At 41.7% G+C, this 27,800-nt stretch overlaps 1 protein-coding gene across 1 annotated transcript in view; it reads right to left on the bottom strand.

The window, feature by feature from the left end:
- Positions 1–10,383: 10,383 nt before the first annotated feature.
- C8H10orf90 (chromosome 8 C10orf90 homolog) overlaps positions 10,384–27,800 on the bottom strand; it is a 116,042-nt gene continuing 98,625 nt past the window's right edge. The window contains exons 6-8 of the mRNA XM_040361427.1: positions 18,095–18,158; positions 10,735–10,834; positions 10,384–10,646 (exon numbers count right to left, since the gene is read on the bottom strand). Of these exons, the coding sequence (XP_040217361.1) occupies positions 10,608–10,646; positions 10,735–10,834; positions 18,095–18,158 (203 nt within the window). The 3' untranslated portion in view covers positions 10,384–10,607. The remainder of the gene's footprint in view (positions 10,647–10,734; positions 10,835–18,094; positions 18,159–27,800) is intronic.

The following is a 27,800-nucleotide window of genomic DNA, read 5'->3' as shown; positions in this document are numbered from 1 at the left end:
CAATTAAAAAAAAAATGGTGTGGGGTCCCACTATAATCCATACCAGACCCTTATCCGAACATGCAGGTCAGGAAAGGGGGGGGAGCAAGCACCCCCACTCCTGAACCATACCAGGCCACTTGCCCCTCAAAGAACCTTGTCCCCATGTTGATGGGGACAAGGGCCTCATCCCCACAACTGCCCCTCACCCAGCCAAGGAGCTGGTGCACACAAACGACACCTTCTACTCCCGAGCTGCTGTCAGCAGGAGGAGGAGGGGATCGGCTTGGCACACTGCAGTCCCATGGACAACGGATACCTCCACCAGGACTGCTGTGCTCTTCAGTGACCGTGGCAAGGAACACCTTCACCCATGCTCCCCTCTGCAGGCACCTGTGAATGGGGTGTGTCCTTATCACCCCATGCAAACTAGAATTTTCCAGGGAATTTTTCAGCTTTCAATGCCGATCATCCCTGGCTTGCCACTCACTGCTGTCACTTGTATATACAGATACGCAGAACAGATTAAAACTTGCCCCTGACCATTGTGTATATGTGTAGAGAAGAGACTGTTTCAGACCTATGCAAACCTGTCTCAATCAATCGGCTGCTTTGTATTCCAGGCACAGGGGTAGCAATGAACATAAATTGCAACATCATGTTTGCTAAACGACAGCCATCATGATTTGTACCTAGTTGTGTTGTGAATTACCTTATTAAATGTTCCTCTCTGTCCCTTTTTTTTTTAGTCCATATTTTGTAGCAAGCAGTGGGAGACGTGATAATTCCACTGGTGTAGCAGAAGGAAGAGAAGTAGCACTATAATGAAGTGGATGGTTCGGTGTGCAGCTTATTTTTTTAATAAATGTGCAATGTGGTTGTTCAATTGAAAACAGTGGGGAGGAGGAAGGCACACAAGCAGACACCTCCCAGTGATGACTTGTCAAAAAAAAACTATTTTACAGAAGTTATGGAATTGCTCCGATGACAAAAATGTTTATAATAATAATAATAAAATAAAATATTTTTTAAACTGTATACTGACTATAGTAAAAAAAAAAAATGCATATACCCAGAATACTAGGCGTTCCATTTAGTATACGTTTTCTGTGCAGCTAGCATTTATAATAAGATTCCTTTTAACTGTAATTACTGTGGATGTACAGTGCCTTGAAAAAGTATTCATACCCCTTGAAATTTTTCGCACTTTGTCATGTTACAGTCAAAAACGTAAATGTATTTTATTGGGATTTTATGTGATAGACCAACACAAAGTGACACATAATTGTGAAGTAGAAGGAAAATGATAAACGTTCTTCAAATTTTTTTACAAATAAATTGTGCATTTGTATTCAGCCCCCTTTACTCCGATATCCCCAACTAAAACCTAGTTGAACCAATTGCCTTCAGAAGTCACCTAATTAGTAAATAGAGTCCACCTGTGTGTAATTTAATTTCAGTATACATACAGCTGTTCTGTGAAGCCCTCATATGTTTGTTAGAGAACCTTAGTGAACAAACAGCATAATTAAGGCCGAGGAACACACCAGACAGGTCAGGGATAAAGTTATGGAGAAGTTTAAAGCAGGGTTAGGTTATAGAAAAAACCTCAAGCTTTGAATATCTTACGGAGCACTGTTCAACCCCTCATCTGAAAATGGAAAGAGTATGGCACAACTGAAAACCTACCAAGACATGGCCGTCCACCTAAACTTACAGGCTGGGCAAGGAGAGCATTCATCAGAGAGGCCCATGGTAACTCTGGAGGAGCTGCAGAGATCCACAGCTCAGGTGGGAGAATCTGTCCACAGTACAACTATTAGTCATTCACTCCACAAATCTGGTCATTATGGAAGAGTGTCAAGAAGAAGGCCATTGGTGAAAGAAAGCCATAAGAAGTCCTGTTTGCGGTTTGTGAGAAGCCATGTAGGGGACACAACAAACATGTGGAAGAAGGTGCAAAACGCTATGTGTGGCAGAAAACTAACACTGCACATCACTCTGAACACACCATTCCCACCGTGAAACATGGTGGAGGAAGCATCATGTGGTAGGGATGCTTTTCTTCAGCAGGGACAGAGTTGCTAGGAAAATGGATGGAGACAAATACAGGGAAATCTAAGAAGAAAACCTGTTAGAGTCTGCAAAAGGCTTGAAACTGGGGTGGAGGTTCACCTGCCAGCAGGACAACGACCCCAAACTTACAGCCAGAGCTACAATGGAATGGTTTGGATCAAAGCATATTCATGTGTTAGAATGGCCCAATCACAGTCCAGACCTAAATCCAATTACGGTAAGAATCTGTGGCAAGACTTGAAAATTGCTGTTCAGACGTTCTCCATCCAATCTGACAGAGCTTGAGCTATTTTGCAAATAAGAATGGGGAAAAATGTCCCTCTCAAGATGTGCAAAGCTGCTAGAGACATCCCCAAAAAGACTTGCAGCTGTAATTGCAGTGAATGGAGGTTCTACAAAGTATTGACTCAGGGGGGCTAAATACAAATGTATGCCGCACTTTTCAGATTTTTTTGTAAACTATTTTGAAAACCATTTATCATTTTATTTCCACTTCCCAATTATGTGAAACTTTGTGTTGGTCGATCACATAAAATACATTTACATTTTTGGTTGTAATTTGACAAAATGTGGAAAATTTCAAGGGGTATGAATACTTTTTCAAAGCACTGTATCTACTTTATTATCACGGATACAATCTAGCTGCTTGTATTTTTTTCTGCTGAAACCTAACTTGAAAGATACAAATCTGCTATTGATTACACCCTGCAGGAAGAGCTGTGTCCTTGCCGATGCAAATGTATTGCACATAAAGCTGTCCCTTTACTACATGGGAGGTAGAAAGCTTATCACATTATTCACTTTTGAATATTTTGCATTTGATTTGTCCAATGTTCTTCATTGTCAGAGAAGGCCACTGAAGACCTCTTGACAGAAAAGCATGGACCTTGCATTAACATTGTCATAGGTGTCTAGTACAGCCATTTCAGGATGCACAAGAAACACTAATTGAAATGAATTTGACATCACTCATCAACTGTGGGTAATTTCATCCTGCTACTCCGATGGGGTTTTTCTGGTTGCTGTTTTTAACCTTTAATGTTACAAATATTGACATCCAGTCTCAAAAATAATCCCCTGAAAAGGTCAGCTGTCAAATACCTACCTAAAATTACCCTGAAAAAAATAGTAATGCATGTACATTTGGAGATACAAATCTCAAAGTCTAGGCCAAAACAAACAATATATGAAGATGACCACCAAATAATATAATAATAATAATAATTTATTTTAGAGGGTTTTAAAGTTTCACTAAACTCACATCATAAAAAACTATTAAATGGTGTATTGCATGCTGTTCCTACTCAGTCACTAAGAGGTTAATTTTCTGTATTCTGCATGAAAAACTAGTTATTCCTTCTGCTCTCTATCTCCTCCTTCTGTCCAAGTCCCCAGTGCAGCTAGGGATTTTGCAGCTATGTGGCAACTCTGCACACGCTCAGTTTTCAGTGATATTCTATGCTGAGCATTTCCTCCCTATCACATCTGAGCAGCCCATGTGACTATAGAATCACACATGTAGGTGTATACACAGTGGTAAATTACAGCCCACTCCCTTCCTCCTCCTACATGCCCACTAACAAGCTAAGCACAATGGGGGTGGGATATTACATGAAAATTAATGGAGGCTTCGCCTCCCTCTTATTCTAGGACACAGGGTGGACGAGCGTGGCACAGCCTGTGATTGGCAGAAATCCACCCACAACCATGTTATTTCCACAAAATAGTATAGATTTTACTTTCAAATACATAGATGTATGACAATGTAAAACTGTTTATTGATATTACATATTTATTTTGCTCTGTATCCAAAAGGCTGTTTTTTATGTTAAACATGTGATGTGCAGCAGAGGACTAGAGGCTCCTTCTGCTTATGTTTCCCTGCAGACAGGCTGGGAGAGATCTGGGTCATGTGACAGCTGTATATTGATCAGAAAAAAGGTACTTCGATATATATATATATATATATATATATACCGTATTTGCCGGCGTATAAGGCAACTGGGCGTATAAGATGACCCCCTAATTTTCCAGCTAAAATGTTGGTTTTGGAATATACTCACCATATAAGACGACCCCTCACTGTGCCATTGCCTCACCACACTGTGCCATTGCCTCACCTCACTGTGCCATTGCCTCACCTCACTGTGCCATTGCCTCACCTCACTGTGCCATTGCCTCACCTCACTGTGCCATTGCCTCACCTCACTGTGCCATTGCCTCACCTCACTGTGCCATTACCTCACCTCACTGTGCCATTTCCTCACTGTGCCATTGCCTCACCTCACATCATCGATCTTCATTACTTGGACAGGGGCGTCCATTTTTTAGAAAGCCGCGCCTCTCCCTCGTGCTGTTCCGTGATAGGCAGAACACTCAGTTTCCCAGCAGAGCCTGTGTTCAGTGTTCCGCCTATCATGGACGTCCTCTCGTCCGAGGCTGAGGATGAGACGACGTCCGTGATAGGCGGATCACTGAGCCTATCACGGAACCGCACCAGGAGGAGGTGCGGCTTTTAAAAAATGGACGCCCGCAGTCTGCATCCGGCGTATAAGACGACCCCTGAGCCAAATTTTTAAGTATAAAAGGTATATGCCGGCAAATACGGTAACATTAATTATCAGGAGAAGTAAGAAATACAAGGCCACTTATCTTTCTCCTGACAGGTTATATTTATTTCAGCTTAGAACAAAGTACAAGAGGACTAAACAAAGCATCCTCAAACAAACATATTTTTCACTTCGCTCTATCAGCAAATTTTCTGTGTTTTTTATCTTTAATCTATGAATATATATGTATATGTATCCATACTCTTTGCATGAGTGTGCCTTAATACTTTTTATGCTCAAATCATGTACTAAAGAAACTGTACACTGCCACTCATTGTAAGTAGTAGATTCCTATGGACACTGGAAGGCCAACTCATGAAAATATGTTTATGATGATATGAGTAGAGTGTTGATATACATTAACCAATCAGATTTTACCTATAAAGTATTATGTATATAAACAAAAGAAAAGCATCAATTTTGAAAAAAACTATATTTTTCACTTTTTGCTCTAATAAATATCCCCCAAAAATATATATAAAAAAAAATTCCTCAGTTTTGGCCAATATGTATTCTTTTACATATTTTTGGTAGAAAAAAAAATTATCGCAATAAGCGTATATTTATTGGTTTGCGCAAAAGTTATAGCGGCTACAAAATAGGGGATAGGTTTATAGCATTTTTATTTACTAGTAATGGCGGCGATCAGTGATTTTTATCGTGACTGCGATATTGTGGAGGACACATCAACACTTTTGACACATTTTTGGGACCATTGTCATTTATACAGCGAACAGTGCTATAAATATGCACTGATTGTTGTGTAAATGTGACTGGCAGGGAAGGGGTTAACACTAGGGGCGATCAAGGGGTTAAAAGTGTACGCTAGTGAGTGATTCTAACTGTAGGGGGAGGGGACTGACTGGGGGAGGTGACCGATCGGTGTCCCCATGTACAAGGGACACATCATCGGTCTCCTCTCGCTGACAGGACGTGGATCTCTGTGTTTACACACAGAGATCCACGTTCCTGCTCAGTTACTGGGCCATCGCGGCCGCCGGGCACACGTATCGGGTTCCCAGTGACGCGGCAGTTGCGCGCGCACCCCCCTAGTGGCTCGGGAAGGCGAGGACGTCATATGACGTCCTCCCAGAACGAGAGGCTTATCGTCCCGCCGTCATTTGACGGTGGGCGGTAGTCTTGTGGTTAAATCAGCATAAATGTTTCTAAATGTATGATCAAGCCTCTGAGGTGAATACACCTGTTATGTTTTATCAGTGGTAGTATTCATTTGATTATTCTGTAAAGTGATACAAAGCACACACTGTTTAATTTACATCGTCCCTTCTATTTCTGTATGTAGATGACGACACTGTAATTATTTTAATAAAAATTATATATATATATATATATATATATATATATATATATATATGTGTGTGTGTGTGTGTGTGTGTGTGTGTATATATATATATATATATATATATATATATATATATATATATATATATATATACCGTATTTGCCGGCGTATAAGATGACCTTTTGGATGCAAAAAAATGCATCCAAAGTCGGGGGTCGTCTTATATGCCGGATCTGTCTCCGTCAGGCTGCGGACATCCATGTTTCAGACTGCGGGCATCCATGATTTAAAAGCCGCGCCTCCTCAGACTGTTCCGTGATAGGCGGAACACTCATTTTCCCAGCAGGGCCTCTGTTTAGTGTTCCGCCTATCACGGATGCCTTCTCATCCTCAGATGAGAGGACGCCCGTGAGAGGCGGAACACTGAACAGAGGCCCCGCTGGGAAAATGAGTGTTCCGCCTATCACGGAACAGTCTGAGGAGGAGGCGCGGCTTTTGAATCATGGATGCCCGCAGCCTGAAACATGGATGTCCGCAGGAAAAAAATAAGATAGGGAGATCGTCTTGGCCGGCACAGTGGAGGCATGGAATGGCACAGTGGGGGAATGGAATGGCACAGTGGGGGAATGGAATGGCACAGTGGGGGCATGGAATGGCACAGTGGAGGCATGGAATGGCACGGCACAGTGGGGCATGTAATGGAATGGCACAGTGGGGCATGTAATGGAATGGCACAGTGGGGCATGTAATGGAATGACACAGTGAGGCATGTAATGGAATGTAATGGCACAGTGAGATTTGAAAAATGCCTGTTTCTGTCAGCGGTTGTTCCTGTCAGCGGTTGTTCTGGCTACCCCTCAGCTTCCAGACAGACTAGTAGGAAGGGGGTAGTCTTATACGGCGAGTATATCCCAAAACCAAAAATGTTCCTGTAAAAATAGGGGGTCGTCTTATATGCCCAGTCGTCTTATACGCCGTCAAATACGGTAGGTTTTTATAGCTCAGTAGCCAAACGATGAGTAGTTACTAGACTCCAACAAAAGGGAGTGGTTTGCACTGAAATTTCATCTGTGAGTTATGGCAGGTACACTACCAAGGACTTGCCTACTGTGCAATATGGATGGGTACACCTTTTTCCTTGACATAGATAATGATGCACTCTACCAAAAAAGATTTCTTGTCTAAACTTGGCAGGTCAATATGCAACCTAAAATAATTCAATAACATTTTAAAGCCAAGATTCAACAATGAAAACACACAACATTTCAAGGCACTGAAATTATTTAATTAGGGAAAGTCACATAAAACAAAAGGATTTAGATAACATCGTATTGCTGTTTCAAGAATATGTAAAACAATGTTTGGTAAATAAATATAGACTTGTTTGTATTCGTTTAAAAAAAAGTTAATGTATAACTAATGTTTTGGATAGGGTAGAGTCCCTCTCCACCCTATTATGACACCTGTCCACCTTCACCCTCCCCTCTCCACCTCCTCCCTCTCCACCCTATTAAGACACCTGTCCACCTTCACCCTACCCTCCCCGCTTCACCTCCTCCCTCTCCACCCTATTAGGACACATGTCAGGTTTTTCATTACTGTCTGTGCTCTCATTAAGCCAGCCATAGACTGATTGAAATTTGAACCATGTATAGGTAGGCTGGTTGTACTACAGTTGGACTATTTATCAACTTCAGTGCAACTAGCCTGTTTGTTTTCAGTTCCATTTACACTTGCGAATGCACCTGACTGCCACAATTAGCTGTGAGCAGCAGCCCCATTAAAAGCAATGAGAGGCTATTGGCTCTCACAGCTAATCATGCCCATTCACATGCGAGTGATCAGTGGAGTCAGGCAGTCTTTTAATGGGGCTGCTGCTTGCAGCTAATTGCAGGGACCTGCACTGGGGGTTCTCAAATATAATTGCAGTCAGGTTGCATTGGCAAGTGTGAATCCACCCTTAGTACAAACAATTGCAACTGCCATTAGGAGACTGGTCAGCTGCCAGGCCTGCTCACCGACATTCCAGATCTGCCAAGCTATATATTCTGTATATATGAAGAGTCCACATGCAGGATAGAGCACCAGGAAGCTTTGTTGTATTCTTCACATACAGCAGAAGAAAAACTTACGCATTCCACACTGTAAGCATAAGGATTTATGACTAAATGCTGAAAAATCAATAATTTTATTCTGCTTTAAAAGTCCTGATTTAAATAGTCTTCTGATGCTCTATCCTGCTTTTGGACTCTATTTCTGCATATACAGTATACTTGTTAGTAGATGACAACTGTAACAATCCTTCCATTTGTTAATGTGTAATAAGTCCAGCACTATATATTTGTTCTAGTTGTGGATAGAATAAGGAAATCTTAAAAACCCTATTGGGGCTGTTGGTGCTTATTTAGAGAGATTTCGCTTCAGTTTTGACCACTGTGACAACGTTTCACCTAACAGGAAGTGAAGACAAATTTATAGCAGTATGACAGGCAGAAATACAATTGCTTCTTTTTGTTAAAGAAGCACCCTTTGCACCCCAGAAACATATTTTATGATACAAGATCACAAATAAAGTTGAATATGGACTGCATATGTTCTGCTTCTGGCTCTTTCTCCCTTGCCTCGTTGGCTTTCTTTTTGACAGAGTAGGGGGAGACTACAAAACTTTACCCTTACCAGTCATTGGGCTCCCGTCCTGCTAGTCTTGCTACCACAAGTGGTACAGTGTAGCATATTTGTGGGCAGGAGACATGGGTAATTAAAGACATCTCAATTTATAGAAGGCGACAAGCCATAAAGGAAGTATTCAATAGTGTTTTTTGAGCTGGAGAGAATTTCTCAAATTTCACATTACAAGCATCCTATTCATTCTATCCATGAGAGCAGTTTAGTGAAAAGGCACTAGAACAGCGAAATCTATTTTGTATTTCTTGCAGGGCTCCTATACATGGCCTGATTACTACTTTTAATATTAACTTACTCATCTGTATAACACTTTTATCCTTTAAAAATACACTGTCGCCTTGTCCATGCAGAACAAAGTGACATTAGGGGGAAATTAATGAATTAATAAGTGTCTGGGACAAATTTTGTCTCAAATTGCGTGGGGAAAAATTTTAAGATGGAAACAAACTGGTTGTTATGTGTAAAGGCACCAGTTGAGATAGAACTTGTCTCAGACACTTATTATTTATTATTAATTCGGCCAATTGTCTCTACCACCTTTATACTCTCCATGCCTGTGCTTCACTTCTTCTTCTGTTGCAGCTAATGAAACTGTCTGTGGCTTTTGGATATTGGGAGCATGTGAGCTGTACATGGCTGCTAGGCTAGAACACTGTTACATAATCAAGGAAGTGACATCACTGAACCTCCAAGTTGCTAACGTCGGTAAGTTTAGTGACGTCTGCAATAGGGGGAGGAACAGTGACACTCACTTTGCCCTGGATGTGCAAGGAGCCATTGTCTTATTTAGGCCTTTGCTGCTTTAGGTATTTGTTGTTTTCTTAGAAACTGGTTAAAATTAAATAATTACTGTATATGCTTTCTAGAATAGACCTACTTTATATCGCTAACAAATAATGTGTATACAATGCCTCTTTTTTTTTTTTTTATAAAATACTACCTTTCAACCTTCAGAACAAGTAGACAAATATAAAACCACTGTAAAAGAACTTCTGGCAAATTGATAGAAATTAGTAAAACTGTAATCGGCTTTGGTCTGTATGGTAACAGTATTTGTGCAAAGCAAAACTTAAAGTGGATCTGTTGTTTTACCATACTAGTATAAGTATTGGGTTTAGCAATACTGGACCCTAAGCAGCAGCGTCTTCCCTTTCTCACACTTACCTCAATGTACTTTAAGGCTGAGTTCACACTATTGCGAACTGGATATGTTTTTTTTTTCCGCATTCAATTTGCTTGTCAGGAGATTGTGACCAGCTCTCTATGGAGCCGGTTGACACATCTGCGCAGTAAGTGGCTGCGGAGCGAAATGCACAGGAGTCCTGTGTGTCTTCTGGTCCGTTTTAGGTCCGATTTCAGTCAAAAATTGGGAGCGAAATTGGACCTGAAACGGTGAACAGGGATGCACCAGATCCCTGCTGTGAGCCGCACCATACAGCAGTGTGAACCCAGCCTTAATTCCTGTGTGGGTTTTGGCTTTTTTTTTAATGCATTTATGTGAAAGTTCAAACACCAAGCTCTACATTGGGGAGGCAATGAAAGTGTCACATGTTTTCCCTTCCCCTAAAGTATCTGTGGACCCAAAGAATTTCTCTTAAATGTTCCGTTTTGGTCTCTTAAGTATGCCATTTAAGTTGTTTTATTTTAGATAGTTGCAAAAATAAAGGAGAAAAATATAAAGAAAAAAATCCTGCAGAATATAGCCACCACATCTAAGGACTGATAAGCTGCAAAATGTGGATATTTTTTTGTGTTTAGATGCACTTTCACTACTGGTTATTTATTTTGTGAAACTATGGCATCTGTTGAGTGTGGGAAGGAAAGGACTGACCTCTTATCACCCTGAACATGTTGATTTACCTAGTATAGGCGAAGTACAAATCCACTTTAATTACATTAGAGTAATATGCTAACCAAGACTGTGCAACTAATTACACTTAAATACATTTCTTTCATCAGTCTGAACTCCGATGCAGAATCTGATCCAGAAGTTTCTAGAAAAAGAAAAAAAGTACAAAGTTAACACACAAAGCCATATATTCCCCCCCCCCCCTTCCCCAGAGTGCCTCCTGTATTAGTTACCTTTTTGAATATCTGGGCTCTGTGTCTGTTACTCTGGGTTATCACTCTTTTCTCTTCTTCCTCTTTTTTCTTTCTCACTTCAGGCAAGCTGTTATATATCCTGAAACAGGTCAGAAAATGATGTAATATTATTATATGAGCTCATGGTTAAAGCTATTCAACTGCAGAGATAATAGGATAATACCAGGCATTAGTCAATTCAGGGGAAGGTCAGCCTAATGGATTATTACAGTTGATATAACCATATATAACAAGACACAGATGTCTACTGTGTCTTATTATAGGTTTACTTTTAGGGGGATTTAAAATTAACCTGCCTTGTCTAAATGCCTAAATGTCTAAGGCAGGGGTAGGCATCCTCTGACCCACCAGCTGTTTTGGAACCACAAGTCTCATGAGACATTACAAGACTCTGACAATAACAGGCATGACTCCTAGAGGCAGAGGCATGATGGAATTTGTAGTCTCACCACAGCTAGAGGGCCCAGGTTGCCTACCCCTGGCCTAAGGTAACAATACTGATGATGAAGTGCAAGCTTTTAAGTGCCTGGAAATATTGGTGTTAGTCTTGGTCTCCCTGTGGAATACTTTGGGTCCTTGATCCTAGTTTACATGGAGCCTCAAAAAATGTCACTTCTCTCCCCTCTTAAGGCCCATACACACGGGTGCAATACACATACACACTTTGGGTGCAAAGTCCAATCGTGTGTACAGGAATCCATCTGACTTTTGTCCAAAGTACAAATACGCATGCCCAGAACCAATGTTAATATCAAACCAACAATAGCAGAAGTTGACCAAAGGGTGGCGTAAAGAGCAGAAAAAAACATCTTGGGAAAGTTTTAGAAAAGTTTGCAGAAAAGTCCGATTGTGTGTGTATGCTATGGGTGTGCCCGGCCAACTCCCTTCGGACAAAAATCCAAGGAAAAGTTTGTTTGAAGTCCGATCGTGTGTACGAGGCTTAATATTGACTTAAAGTGTATTAAAACCCTAACATTGAACTTCCCTTATTTGTTTCCTTTTGGTTTAATAAATACTCTCTTTTGTTATATCTGTTTAATTAGTGCATAAAACGCTTGTTAATCCAGACAGAAATCCAGTGAATTTATAACTTCATGTGTAGTGTTATTTCAAGCAGTGTTATAAGCCCTGCCCAGCTTAATTCTTAACCACTTCAATACTGGGCACTTTCACCCCCTTCCTGCCCAAGCCAATTTTCAGATTTCAGTAATGTTGCCATATAAATGACAATTGCACGGTTATACAACTCTTTACCCATATACATTTTTTTTATAGTTTTTGCGAGACAGAGCTTTCTTTTAGTGGTACTTTTTTATTTTTTTGCTAAACAAATGAAAAAAGATTGAAAATTATGAAAAACAAAAAATGTTTCCTAGTTTGTTATAAATTAATATTTCTTCTTCACTGATGACGGAGATTGGGCAACAGGGCAGTATTCCAACATGATAACGACCCCAAACACACCTCCAAGACGACCACTGCCTTGATAAAGAAGCTGAGGGTAAAGGTGATGGACTGGCCAAGCATGTCCCCAGACCTAAACCCTCTTGAGCATCTGTGGGGCATCCTCAAACAGAAGGTGGAGGAGCACAAGGTCACTAACATCCACCAGCTCTGTGATGTCATCATGGAGGAGTGGAAGAGGACTCCAGTGGCAACCTGTGAAGCTCTGGTGAACTCCATGCCCAATAGGGTTAAGGAAGTGCTGGAAAATAATGGTGGCCACACGAAATATTTGACACTTTGGGCCCAATTTGGACATTTTCACTTAGGGGTGTACTCTCTTTTGTTGCCAGCGGTTAAGACATTAATGGCTGTGCATTGAGTAATTTTGAGGGGGCAGCAAATTTACACTGTTATACAAGCTGTACACTCACTACTTTACATTGTAGCAAAGTGTCATTTCTTCAGTGTTGTCACATGAAAAGATAGAATAAAATATTTACAAAAATGTGAGGGGTGTACTGACTTTTGTGAGATACTGTAAGTGAAAGAAAGTGCTCAAGTTGGAGTGGTAAAAATGAATATTCAGAGAACTTAACCCTTACGTGTACTCTTAAGCCACCCTTGTGTAAGAATATATCATATTGTTAGCCTAAGCTGTACTTGATTCATAGACAGGTTTTAACATCTTTGTACAGCCTGGTTAGCACAAGATTTAAACAAGACTGTGTAGCCGATCATAAAAATATCAGAAGGAAGACAAATGGCCAGTGCACAGATCCCCCAAGCCTATCACAGACTTATTAGCTTGACATGGCTATAACATCACAGAGAAGTCACTCCAGGTAAAATGTGTCTGTTGATTTGAAAAATGGACCTTGTTTCTGCAATATATAACTAGAAAATCAACCAGTTCTTCTCTGAGGTCAAAACAACCCCGTCAATCTATAAGGGAAGTGGAAAGCGAAGGGACATATTTTTTTTTTAAACATATTGGATAAAGAAATCCAGGAGTATTTGTACTTTCTTCCTGCAACAAACGCCTAAGCTTTGGGGTAAAAAACAAACAGAGGAAAATATTTTTTTTATTTATGCTTTACTATATCGAGGTACATTTTGGAAATTCTATGTTTTGAAAGCGTCACTAAGCCCACATCATAAAAAATATCAATAAACTCTGTATTACAAGCTGTTCATACTCAGCTTGGTTAATCGAGCTGCTCTCTATCTTCTCCTTCTGGATTTTGCATCTGTGGAGGCAACTCTGCACATGCTCAGTTTTCAGTGAGTTTCTATGCTGAGCATTTCCTCCCTAAAAGGCCCCGTACACACGACCGAGTTTCTCGGCAGAATTCAGCCAGAAACTCGATCGGAGCTGAATTCTGCCGAGAAACCCGACCGTGTGTACACTTTCGGCCGAGGAAGCCGACGAGTTCCTCGTCGAGCCAAATAGAGAACATGTTCTCTATTTCCTCGTTGTTCAATGAGGAAAGTTGGCTCGCCAAGATCCTCGGCAGCTTCACACAGAACTCGACGAGCAAAACGATGAGTTTTGCCCGTCGAGTTCCTCGGACGTGTGTATGGGGCCTGACATCTGATCAGCCCATGTGACTATAGAGTCACACATATGGATGGTGGTAAATGACAGCCTGCTCCTGAGCATGCGTGTTTGTACTTTGGAGTTTTGTCCAGACTTCTGTACACACGATCGGATAATCCGACACAACACAATTGTTGGCGGAAAATTTTAAAGCATGCTATCCCACATTTGTTGGCGGAAAATTCGACAACAATTGTCCGATGGAGCGTACAAACGGTCAGATTTTCCGACAAAAGCCTGTCATCACACAATTCCCTTCGGAAAAAACGATCGTGTGTATGAGGCTTAACATTTACAAATTGCAGATTACAAAAGAGTAGTGGCGGTCGGCTGCAGTTTTATCACAGTGAAAAGTGTCCTTGAAGAACTGTTTTTACTACACCTAAAGCAAAACACTCCTTGACTTCAAGCAACATGAATGACTCTTCAGTATGAAAAGTTCTTTCAGCAATTTTGATGTACTTTTTTTATGCTCCATTTTAAATTTTGTTGTAAAATTTTACATCTTATACCAACTTTATACAGCCACAAAAGAAAACACTCCTAAAACAATGTGCTGCACAGCAGGTATTAAAAGTTTTTTTGTACAGTAACAAAGCTACAAGCAATACACTTTAGCCTAAAAAAAACAGATTACATTGTATAGTATATTGGTGATTTGTTTTATTTTATTTACTGCGGTCTGTAGAAGACCTAGGTCTTACAGGCAATTTCAAAATCGACAAACTCACCTTTCCTAGGTGCTTTCTTTCACTCCTGAGTCGTGACCTTTCAGTCTCAGTTGCAGTAAACAGGTAGATTAAAAGACCATCAGGGCTGAGCTTAAAGTGATTAAAGTCTTGTTTTTTTTTCTATAAAAATATTAAACATGTTATACTTACCTGTTTAGTTGTAGTGGATTTGCATAGAGCAGCCCAGATCCTCATTTTCCCGAGTCCCTCTTCTGTGCTCCTTGCCCCTCCCACCTGTTGAGTGCCCCCACAGCAAGCAGCTTGCTATGGGGGCACCCAAGACAAGCTGCAGCTCTGTGTGTCCATTCAGACATGGTGCTGTGGTTCAGCCCCACCCCCTCTCTCTCCTGATTGGCTAACTGACTTTGACAGCAGCGGGAGCCAAAGCTGATACTGCTGTGTCTCAGCAACCAAAACACTCGTGGACATCGCTGGACAGAGATGGGACTTGGGTAAGGGGGGCTGAGGGGGGCTCCAGCACACAGAAGGCTTTATCTTAATGAGTGGAATGCAATAAGATAAGAAAAAAATCTGAATTTACAACCCCTTTAAGGCCGGCCATACACGGTTTGAATCGAATCTTGGCCGGTTCAATGGGCAGGCTGAATGTACCAAGTTGATCAATCGATCAACTAGGGTATAACCAGCCTGGCAGATTATCTTGCGATTATCGATAGCCAATGCTATAGCTGCTAGCGATAATCACTGTCTTCTCCCGGTGGAGATGGCCCCCCCCCCCCCCCGCCAGGAAAAGATAATGTCCCGGCAGGAGGAATTTCTGCATCAACACAGTCTGTGTTGTTGGGGGAATCAAACTAATTTATTTCCTGCAACCCGTGGTTACAAGAAACAACTATTATCATATTGCTGGGTTTAGTAACACTTTAACATAGCTGTATTTCATCAGAATTTATGAAGGGTGTGTGGACTTTGGTTCTAGCAGTTTAAAACCGGACATTTTTAGGTCAAGGGACTGAAAATGTTTATCACTTGACCTGCTAGCTAAACTATTTTATGGCATGTCAATAAGCCTTAGAACAAAGTGCACTTCTGCGGTCCAGGGGGAGGTAGGGCCAAAAAATCTTTGGTCCTACTTCTCTTTTTATATCTAAATCCTAACTGTTCAGTCAAACGATTAAATTGCTGAATATGAATTTTGATTTGGGGGAGGGTCCTCAGCCCTCCTTCCCCCCCACCCCTGCCATTTAAAATCCTCAGGTTGCTGGTAACGTGATGCTGTGGAATACTTATTCTTGAACCTGCAATTCCTGTAGAGATATCGATTCACCCACACACATCAGTCTCTCTGCAGTCTAATTATGCACACTACAAATTCTATAGCCATTTGGATGTTTTATAATAGCTTAATCAGAATGCTGCAATTGTTGGCGAACGGTAGTGATAAATCCCTGAACAGATCAAACAAACTGCTTTCTATGCTGTAAGTTAAACTATTAGCATTTAGTTACAATCCCATACAATTGGAATATTTTGGGATCATACAAGAAAATTACATTCTAAAAGATATTTGTTCTTTAAGTTAAACAAGTTACTTCTGTTTAGCCACAATTCAGTTACTGTACCAAAGATCGCCCATGTAGCTTTAGGCTAATGCATTAGCATTATACACCTCTGCAGTCATTCATTAACAAGACCATACTTAAAAGAGAAGTTTGAGTTTTTCTTCTTTTTTAAATCACTTTTAAATGATTAAATCATTTTTTAAATCCTACTTACCTAGGTGGATGCAGCATTGGTCCGATGCTGCATCTTCCCCCCTCCAGCTCTAAGACTGAAAACTGAGCAATCAAAGACCGCTGATCACTCAGTTCTCAGTGCTCCCTGAGCAGAAAGCTGGTGACTTTTAGTCATTGGCTCTCTGCTCTGCCTCCCCTCGAACTGGGCCTTGGAGGGGTGGGGCAGCTGGCTCAGGGTCTCAGCAGCTCATTGAGAGGCTGAGCTGGGTGCTGGTCAAGGTGCTGGTTGGGATCCTGGGTGGATCCCAACCATATGGTCACAATCTTTCATCAGCCTGGACTGGCTCTATGACATCAGCTGACAGTGGGATTCAGCTTGCTGTCTGCTGAAAACAGGTCACAGGAGAAGTACAGCCAAATGAGCTTTGGAAGTACTTCTCCTTTAAAGAGGATTATGGCCAATGATTTTTTTTTGTCCATACTTCTCTTCAGGGTCACAGGTGTGCACTTAGTTTTGCTCTCCTGTGACCTGGAATCAGCCAACAGTAGGCTAAAGCCTGCTGTCAGCTGATCTCACAGGCTGCTCCAGGCACTGGAAGGATCCCAACAATTAGTCTGATTAACAGCAGGCTTCAGCTCTCAGTGTGAGGCTGTCCCCCCCCCCCCCTCCCCCTCCAGCCTGGCACTCAAGTCACTGCTGAAGTAACAGAGGGAAGAAGTAAGCATTCAACAGTCATATGATCACATAGTTCTCAGTCTTAGAGCTGACGTGGGCCAGTTGCAGCATCATACTTATGCTGCAGCATTGAGGTGAGTATGTATGTTTTTTGTTACATGTCATTTTTTTTCTCAGAAATTAGGTGCAGGAGCTCGATTTTACTAACAGTTGGAGGATCTTAATGCGCTCCTAGTATTTAGTGCTCCTTTAGGTATCAAGTGCAGAGTTGGGGGGTTTACACACAGAGTGCAGAGTTTGGTGGTGCACTATGTACATAGTGTAGAGGTCAGGGGTGCACTGCCTGCAGATTACAGCGTTCAGCCTTCTTCCACATCTCACTTTCATCCCTCTCTCAGCTCTGACCTCTACATGCAACCCCCCTCCAATGCCCCATCTTTCCCCCATCATTAAAAGCACCACCAACTTCCATGTGTCGTACTTTTGTTGCTGTATTAGGCTGAAGCACCCAGCCGACTCTAGTACCTCTCGCACACTGTAGGTGAGATCTACAGGGAGATCATCCAGTAGGGGTGTAGGCATCTCCACTGCACCCTGGGCACCTGCATCTCCCTTGTCCCCATTCTGCATTCAGTGGGAACCACTCAGGGGAACATATCGTTGGGAGTCCCACTGTCACTTTTTAAACACATAAGTCGAAACATGTGTTTACAAGTGATAGTGGTGAGCAGGGAGCAGAAGACCTGAGCCAAAGGTGGTGGAACTGAGTTCCACCAGATTCCAGCTGAAAATTAGTACTGCATGTAATAATTTGTGATCTGGAAGAAAAGATTTGCACAGAATGAATGACCAGAAACTGCAGTCCTGCCTAGTCCTTCTGAAAGTCATGTTCTATCTGTCAATAAGAGATTGAGAGAAGTAAAATGGGCAGCTGTTTGATTTCTTTTATATTATACGTCGCACACCTCAATGTGACAGAAACATCTCTAAAGAAACTGATCAAGAATTCTGATAATCTCCTTATGTAGAGTATGAAATTGAGGTTTGCTCTGGTAATCAAATAAAAAGAGGGATGACATCTATAAGGAAGCAGTAACTTTTTAAGGAACTCTACAAGAAGCGGAGTGCCAGTGTAATTTCGCTCTGAGCACACTCATTTGATTCTTGGATGGGGTGTCAAGATGTCTCCTACCTTCTTGATCTTTGCTGCATTTCTCTTTCCGAAATAGCTCTTTCCTTTGGTTTGAATAAGTTATCTAAAAGAGAAAAAATAGACATGGACCATCTGAATAATTCATGAGACACAATTTGCGTGTATCACAAATTCCGTGTTTAATGTAAGTGGAAAATTAAATATATTCAGTTATATTTTCAGATTTGGAAAGTTTTTTTCTTTTTTGTTCCGCAGTTAAATAAAACAATTAGGGACCATTTTTATTTTAAAATTTCCACTTTCTGCCATTAATAACAACTTTATGCCTTTTATACAGCCTGTTTTTTATTTAGTTTTCTCTCAGCTGCTTTGGCTGCCTATTATCAGAATGTTATCACTGGTTTCCCGATATAAACGGCACACATAAAAACAGTGGGCTAGATTCAGCATTGAATTACGCCGGCGTATCTATAGATACGCCGCGTAAATTCAAAGCTGCGCCGGCGTATCTTCTTTCTGTATTCAGAAAGCAAGATATGCCGACATTAGCCTAAAATCCGACTGGCGTAAGTCTCTTACACCGTCGTATTTTGGGGTGCATATTTCCGCTGGCCGCTAGGTGGCACTTCCGTCGTTTTTGGCGTAGAATATGCAAATGACCTAGATACGCCGATTCACAAATTTACGTACGCCCGGCGCTATTTTTTTACGTCGTTTACGTTAGGCTTTTTCGGCGTAAGGTTGCTCCTGCTATTATGAGGCATACGCAATGTTAGGTATGGACGTCGTTCCTGCGTTGAATTTTAAATTTTTTACGTTGTTTGCGTAAGTTGTTCGCGAATAGGGCTGGACATAATTTACGTTCACGTCGAAACCAATGACGTCCTTGCGGCATACTTTGGAGCAATGAACACTGGGAAATTCCACGGACGGCGCATGCGCCGTTCGGGAAAAACTTCAATCACGTCGGGTCACCACCCCATTTACGCAACACCGCCGCAACTTACGGAGCAAGTGCTTTGTGAATACTGCACTTGCCCGTGTAAGTTGCGGCGGCGTAGCGTAAATAACAAACGCTACCCCCGCACAAACTTACGGCGGGCTACTTGAATCTAGCCCAGTGAGTGTTATTGCAAGGATCGTGGCACCAGCAGGAGAATTGCAGATTGCTCTTTAGGTGATCCTGGTAATTTTCCTAGTATGGACAATGCACATATTCACTTTACTTGACAGAGGAGAGCCACAGGTCTAAGCCCTTTAAAAATCTGAGCAAAGATCAACTTTGCGTTCAGGTAGTTACTGCCACCAAGGTCAGATTTACAGGTGGTCACAGTAGACCTGCACCTATAGGTAGCAACAGCAAAGAAGCAGCTTTTTTTTTATAGCTATTAGGCACACCTTTCGTAAAACATCAGCAGAAATAGTCATCTCATATTAGAACCCTTTACACTTCTCTGGTGCTTTACTGCACGCACATAAATTATGTGTTACGGCAGCCCATTCATTTTGAACTGGCTCTCAACACACTGCAATGTATTAAAATTCTGACAGAAACCATTTTTGTTTTTTAGCTTACCGATGTTTCCCAGTGCATTGAGGTATATTAAGCCTGGTACACACGATCGGATTTTCTGCAGACAAAGCGTAAGACTTTTGTCCGAAGGTAGTTGGCCGTCAACTTTTCTTGCATACAAACGGCAAAGAATTGTCGTCCAACAAGCATGAAACTACACGTTTTTTCAGCTCTTTCGCGCCACCCTTTGGGCAACTTCTGCAAATGCTGTCTTATGGTTAACATTGCTTCCGAGCATGCATGTTTGTACTTTGGATTTTTTTCCGACGGACATGATCGGATAATCCGACATCACACATTTGTTTTAAAGCATGCTATCCAACATTTTTTGTCGGAAAATATGACAAAAATTGTCCGATGGAGCATACAAACGGTCGGATTTTCCAACAAAAGCCTGTCATCACACAGTTCCCGTCAGAAAATGCGATCGTGTGTATGGGCCTTGTATATGTGTATGGGCCATTCAAAATATTGGCCCATTCAAAACAAATGGCACATTAACAGATTGCCCATTTATGTGTGGCATTAATGAGTGGTAAAAAAATGTGTTCCTACAAATTATGAATCCAGCTTTAGGCTTATTTACACATGGTCATAAAAGTTAGGTTGAGGCCCCCCAAAAAAGGAAATTAAACAGAAATGAAAAATGATTCTGAATTAAAAAGGGAATCCCAGCACATGGTTGTTACATTGGGTTCCACAGGTATCACAAAATGAGGCCCTGACTGTCACAGATACTTTTAGGCCTGAAGACGTAAGCATCTAAAACTTTGAACTGGGTTCACACCTATGCGAAGTAGATGTGGGTTTCTCCACATCCAATTTGCAGAGCAGGAGAATTTGACCGGCTCTCTATGGAGCCGGTTCACATATCTCCGAAGCGGCTGTGGAGCGCACTTTGGCTCAGTTTTAGGGGCCAATTCAGGCAAAGATTCAGACTTGGTTCATCCCTGAAATGGAGAACAGGCGCGCACAGTGTTTCTGTGCAATCCATAGCCGGTTCCAGTGTGAACCGTGCCTAAAGCTAGAAGGGCAGTTTTATAACCCTTATTCTACAGAGAGCCATTTCTTTTATTACATGTTTAGTGATCATTTGTTACATCTAGCAGTTAATGACTAGAGATCACAGTAGCACAACTGATTTACTAAAAGTCTCCTGTGTAGCTCTAGCCTAAAGAGTGGACTGCAAGCAAATGGTTATTTCTATCAGTAGCAAAAGATTAAAATTTTCAGTGTAGATGAGCCCTATGGTCTTCTAACCACTGTGACAGAGTGAGGCTCTGTCACTGTGGAAATGGTAGGGAAACAGACATGGGGTTTGCACATTTTGCTGAGTGCAGGACTACAGAGTGGTAACTTTGAGAGGAGGAAACCGCTTTTGCAGACTTCTTGGTGTTTGGTATTTCTGGATGGGACTTCATAGTTTGGAGATTTCAAAGTGCATTGGGAGGGAATACATCTTGATTGTTTGAAAGACCAGCAGGGTGTGTGCCTAGGTTCACACAGTCCTTATTTTGATGATCTGGTGAGAGTTGCAGGAGGAGTAGGAGAGGGAGTTGGCAATGGCATTGCAGGGGCTGCCGTGTGGAGAGAGACAGACTCCTGTCAGCAGAGCTGGTGGTGCCTTTAAAGACTACATCCCTGGTGTGGCAGATTTTTTGCCAAAGCACTGAGAAAATCGGGACAGTTACATGGGCTTGGGAGACCAAGAGGGAGGCTGAGAAGACTGAGGCTGGTAGTGGGTTCAGGAAGTCTGGAGGTCTCTGAGTAAGTGAACCCGGGTGCTGGAGAATCCTGGCGAGGTACGCTTTGAAGATTGGGTTGTGGGGATTTCTAAGCCCCGAACCGGTGAGTTGACGATCGGATATGTCAGTGCGGGTGATCACCGCACTCAAGGTCAGTGGGACTTGGTGGGGGGGGGGGGGGGAGGGTGTCCTGTGTAAGTTCACCTTACAGATTTTTCTGTACATATACCCTCAGCATAACAACTTTCATAATAGATTTGAGGGCTGTTTAAAGTCTGTAGCCTTCAGTTGTTATCAGGTGTGCTATAGTAAATTGGTTGTAAGGTGTGTGTGATCTGGTCTGGATGCCTAGCTTTAGTGGTTGATGTATTTTTCAAGTGAGTTCACTTCAGTCCATACTTTATCTTGGTGCCTGGTTGCCCACTTTTACTAAAAGGCAAAAATAAAGAAAAAGTCCAAAATAAACGAGTTGCCCAATGCAGGGGTTCTTCTCCAGCCAAATACAAATAATGCCAGCAGCAAAAATGCTAATTCACCTGGTTACGCTTTGACAGCTGCTAGTACACTGGCTTTTTCAGCTCACTTAGCCTTGGTTTGCAGTTCCTCGCTGCCCATGCCTACTCCTGGCCTCAACAGGATGCTTCCTTTGTACATAAACCATTAAAACTTTTCTGACAAACTTCTTCAATTTAAAAAAAATGCTCTGACTGTAGCTGGTCAGAAATTTTAAAGAGCTGTTATTCCTCCCCGAGGCAGTTTTCTTTTCTTCTTTTTTTTGCGTGACTGTGCACTACCTTTCAGTACCGATTCTGTTTAGTTGTTGTCTAAGAACTCTGTAGCAATACCGCTCTGAGTTTCCCACCCAATGATGCACAGGACAAATGGAAAGAGGTCTCTGTTACAGCAAATGACAGCGTGAAACACTATATCTAACTTCACAAAGCGACTTTATCTGTTCAATATTGAGGGGTTCAAGAGAGAATTGAATAAATCTAAAAGTAACCAAGAAAACCCTTCAATGTACTAATCCGGATTGGCAGATGAATCAGTAAATGCAAAGTTGTGTGTTGCTCAGAGATAAGAACACATAAAAAAAACATTTCATACTGACAGCTGTATTAAATACTACTCGTCGCTCATCCTGCAGCGCTGGCACTTAATAAAATCTCACTGTAATCAGAGGTGCTGTACTTAATCACAAGAGTTACGCGATTTCTACTATACAGGTGGGATCTATTTTTCATTTTTTTGGATCACAATGAAGCAGAAGGGTGCAATTATGATAAGTGATTCTATTTAGAGGCAGTTCAGGTAGTTAAAGATTTAAGGTCTGATTACTGAAGAATTATTACTTGATAAGATGACATCTTAAGTTCTGAATTGCAATTCTATGTGCAAATTATTTAAATGTGGAATACATTAAGCTGTATTTTTCACTTGATAGGTGTGCATTTTGCTCATGCCATGAAGCTCAGTTGATTGTTTTAAAGGACAGTATATTCTGTGTGCATGGACTTAGTCCATCCGCATGGGGGGGGGGGGGGGAAGCAGTGGATCAAAAAGCTGATTTTTGTGCAGCCCACAAAAATCTGCTCTTTGATCCACTGCTTCTCCCCCCCATGCCAGCCACAAGTGTAGCATTTTTGTTACGGATTTTAATAATTATGGACTGTCAGATGACCAAAAACCTCATTATGAATGTCTTAAATATTTCATCATGGCAGGAGGATTCCTGGCACATTCAATCTCAGGGATGGCTCTCAGTGGTGGCTGGTGTTTTTTTGTTTCGGGGGACGGCACACAGCCGAACCCCTCCCTACGGCACTTACCCCATCAAGGCGTTGGGCATCCGAGGAGCAGCGGCGTGGATCAGGGATCCGAGGCGCGGCAGGGATCGGGCATCCAAGGAGTGGCAGAGGGGATTGGGCATCCAGGCATCAGTGGGGATCAGGGATCCGCTGCGCGGCAGGGATCGGGCATCCAATGAGTGGCGGAGGGGATTGATCATCCAGGCATTGGTGGGGATCAGGCATCCAGGCATTGGCCAGCGGCTCTTCTCCTTCTTGCTTCCGCTGTGCGTCTCCTCCCCTCCTAGGCGTCCTATAGGATCACCTGTCCTTTTAGCCAATCAGGTGACAGGTATCAGACCCGCTTCCCGATTGGCCAGGAGGATCAGTGTTGCAACAGCGAATATTCATTATAGAGGGGTGGCCGTGGCGGCCATGGATAGATTCAGGCTATGCCTGAATCTTACCAATGCATATAAGGGGTTGCCTGGAGAGAGGGGGCGGCGCCCGGGCACCCCTAATGGACGTGTCGCTCCTGATGGTTCTTTTCTCAGAGTGTAAAGATGATAGGCGCCAGTCTCCTAAGTGAGCTGGAAGACAAGAACTTGTTTACTGCACAGTACAATGTGGGAAAGAGTGTGAGTTGTGAAATCAGAAACATGGATGATCTCAAACACCAGACTAGGTGCTAATCTCTTCCTCGCCTCTCATCAATTACAAAGTCTCCCTACCTTCTGAACACAAACTATGCTTGTTGGATATCCACAGAGTTCTGGCTCCTTGACAATCATTAACGTTCAAGTGGCATCTCAACCTTTATGTTCTAAGGCAGAACATCATCAAAAGGTTCCTGTGTAAACCATGATGCCTGTCTTCCTGTGGAATTATAGCTATATGTACGTATTTATTTAGTCCTCTACCTGTCATGTTCATGTGTTTAAAGAGGCCTTTTATCTAATTTCTACACAGAACACGTTTATTTGTAAAGTGCCCACTATTGCATTATTTTTTTACCAATGCTATTTTCAGCTCTGGCTGCACTTTATTACAGTATCCATATGGGATGGATGGATATCAGGAGCCAAGATTCCAGGATGGGTTACCATACAATCAGGAAGTTCAACAGTGGGCTAGGCAAACGGGAGAGACAAAGGAGGAACTCAAAGTGTAGTAATAAATAATCCAAGCTTTTTAATGAAGGTTAAAACTACTTACAAGAAGGCATAAGTAAAATTGCATATAGAACAATCGCATGCAGACACCCCAGCGGATGTGATAAAGCTGTAGCTCCTTCCAACTAGTTTTGTTCAAAAGAACATTATCAAGGGATAAAGGAGTAACACTCCACTGAGGGGACAAGTTTAGCAGTGTGGAGAATCGAGTAAGAAAATAATCTTTTCAAAGCTCTCTAGAGCTAAAAGAGTAGCTAACCCTTGCAATATGTGCACAGCTCCACTGCAAGAAGGAATTTTTACGTTTGCTGAAATTGGCCTTTAACACACATTTGTAACATTGCTATTAGGATCGGAAACTGTGCTTAGGTGTGCAAAAGAAAATAATTTTGGATGGAAAAAGCTACAAACACACCATGAGATATTAACATAGTCATACAAAATGCAGAGAAGACATACTGCGCAATTTCCAACACTGTAAATAAATAGAATTCAAATAAAATCAAATAAACCCACGAAAACAAATGTTGTATTCAAATATAAGTGAATACTCATATGTAAAGTCCAAATGTGAAATAAACATAAATGTCCAAAGGTGACCACATCCACCCACATACATGATTAGGAGATGAGGGTATCTTGAAAGGAGGCTGAGAGATCCTCCACCAGGTAACATCATGCAGGCTTACCAGATAGCAATGACCTTGTAGTTACAGAAAATCTGAATGCACATCAACCAAAAAGGCCCATAGGGATCTTCTGAAAAAAAATCCTCATATGGTTAGGTAAGCTCCACTCATCATAAAAGGTGCATTCAGGGGAATTCCTCAATCATACGTCCATATGTTTTAATGCCAGAGATAAAAGCAGAAAACTCCACACAGTGTATACCAGTATACGAATTCTCTTTATTAAAAGTAGAAAGAAACTCACATTTATCCACTTAAGCCCCGGACCATTATGCAGGTTAAGGACCTGGCCCCTTTTTGCGATTCGGCACTGCGTCGCTTTAACTGACAATTGCGCGGTCGTGCGACGTGGCTCCCAAACAAAATTGGCCTCCTTTTTTCCCCACAAATAGAGCTTTCTTTTGGTGGTATTTGATCACCTCTGCGGTTTTAATTTTTTGCGCTATAAACAAAAATAGAGCGACAATTTTGAAAAAATTAAATATTTTTAACTTTTTGCTATAATTATTATCCCCCCAAAAATATATATAAAAAAATGTTTTCCTTGGTTTAGGCCGATGCGTATTCTTCTACATATTTTTGGTTAAAAAATCGCAATAAGCGTTTATTGATTGGTTTGTGCAAAAGTTATAGGCCCAGATTCTCGTATCTGGGCGTAAAACTGTGCGGGCATAACGTATCGGGTTTATGTGCCAAATCGCTGCCAAATCGCTGGCAAAGCGATTTGGCAGCGCCACAACAAGGGCGATTTAAAACCATTGTTCAGCTAGTAACGGGGGTTAAAAGTGCCATACTAGGGGCCGAAAAGTGCTTCTTAAATGACGGTAAAGCGCCGCTAAAACTTCCCTTTAAGACTGCAAACTACCCGCCACCATGTTATAACGTGCCTCCATAAAGTTCAGTGCTCCTACATCACAAAGACTGGGAAAAGCAATGGCAACAGAGTCTGTCCGTGTCCATAATCTCTTTCCACCTTCCCTTCAGATGGGAAGCTTTATCTAGCTGCTGTAACAAACTACAGTACATGGATATTAGAATTAAATATATTTGGCTTCATCACTGTCATGATATAGTCATGGAGTTCTTCTGTGAATTCACATGTGCTAATAATGTACAGCACAGGTACTTAACCCAATACACCTATATTTCTACCATCTTCACAAATAAAACTCCTGACCCACTTCTCATGAACTGTTTTTTGTATGCAGTCTATTTTCTGACTGAAGGTACCTAGGTTCAGTTAATTAATGATGTACAGAGCCCAGAATATTAGCAAAATACACAGAAATAGACATATTCCTTCAGGGTAACAGAATCACGATAACTCATATGCTAAACAGCCGCAGAGAACAGTGCTTGCTCTTATTTTGTTAGTTGCTCACATTATGTAAAACTCTGCCCTGAGTGTAAATTGAGGTCACTTTGCATAGTTACAGTTTGTCTTTATTTCTGGGTATCAGTTTCAGCCAGAAGCAGTTAGTTAGATAAGGCAACACATTCAAACCTTTTGGATAAATTGGGAAGGACAAAAAGCATCCAACTAACTCAATTACTGAAATATGGATAAAATGCATGTTGGCTTCTATTCTAAACTTTTTAAGGCTCGTATTGTGACTCTCCTTGTGGCTGGACATAAGCAAATCAGGAGGTGGATGGGAAAATTAGGGATGAGATACTGTATGAAGCTGAACATATCCAATCAGTGTGTTTAGTTACATCCGTTTGTCAATACTACAACTTCACCATTGTAGCATGCACCAGATGCTACAATGGTGCAGTCGTAGTATTGACAAACAGATGTAACCAAACACACGTTTAAGCTATGCAGCAATACAGATGGACTTTTGATCTCCAGTGTGTAAAAGGGAGCCATACTGTCAGTTGGGCTGACTGCCTTAGCAACTGATTTGAGAGGAGCAATATTTATTTTCTAAATTGGTGTCTCACCTTTGTATAAAAGTGTGTAAATTGTCCCTTCATTTGGACATTACAGGTTGCATGAACCAGCTACTACTCACTGGCAGATTCAGCAGGTGATGTTTCTTTCAAAATTAAAAAGGAAGTTAATTCTAGTTAGCCATTGGTAGGGCATGCAGCCTCTGAGGTCTGCATAGAGGATCATGGCGCATACCTTTATATAAAGAGAAACCAAATTTCCCCCTCACCTGATATCCAGGGTTGTCCTCAATTTACACACCTTCCCATCTGATCTGGTGTTGTCCTGCTGTGATCCGCAGTGCCACTGCCACATGCCCTGTTCCATGGCAGCATTTTTGTTCCTGACATTGTCAGGTACCAGGTACCTCTTCCTGGTTCAGGCAGCCCTACCTCCTGTGAAGCACACCAGGCCCATTCTCCTCTGGCTGCTGTACATGGAAAATAAAGTATCCTAGGATGTACATATCCAAGGAGGCTTCAGAGCAGTGATGGTGGCCTTGGATAGGGAAGGGAGGGGGTCTGAGCAGACAAAAAAAAAGTCAACAAAAGAAAAAGATTGTTTTAGAATTTGAAGAAGAGAAGGAGAGCAATGATGCCCAAAGCATCCAGGGGATGAAGGTCCACTTTAAGAATTAAGAAAATAAAATATTTGCCACTTTTTGGCTCCCAGTGTTAAAAGAGCACAAAAAATATGTATTAATATTATTTTCTTAACACTCTCATATAAATCTAGTGTTGAGAATGACCTAAAAATAACCCCAGAGTTCTAATCTGATTAACCTAGAATTTTAATTTAATGTTCTAAAAAGGGCGATGTCACAAGTTTCCATGGGACATAATT

Source organism: Rana temporaria, chromosome 8, assembly GCF_905171775.1.
Source record: "Rana temporaria chromosome 8, aRanTem1.1, whole genome shotgun sequence".
In the NCBI taxonomy this organism is placed as follows: domain Eukaryota; kingdom Metazoa; phylum Chordata; class Amphibia; order Anura; family Ranidae; genus Rana; species Rana temporaria.
The sequence above is the reverse complement of the archived record's forward strand: the minus strand, read 5'-3'. Positions and strand labels throughout refer to the sequence as shown.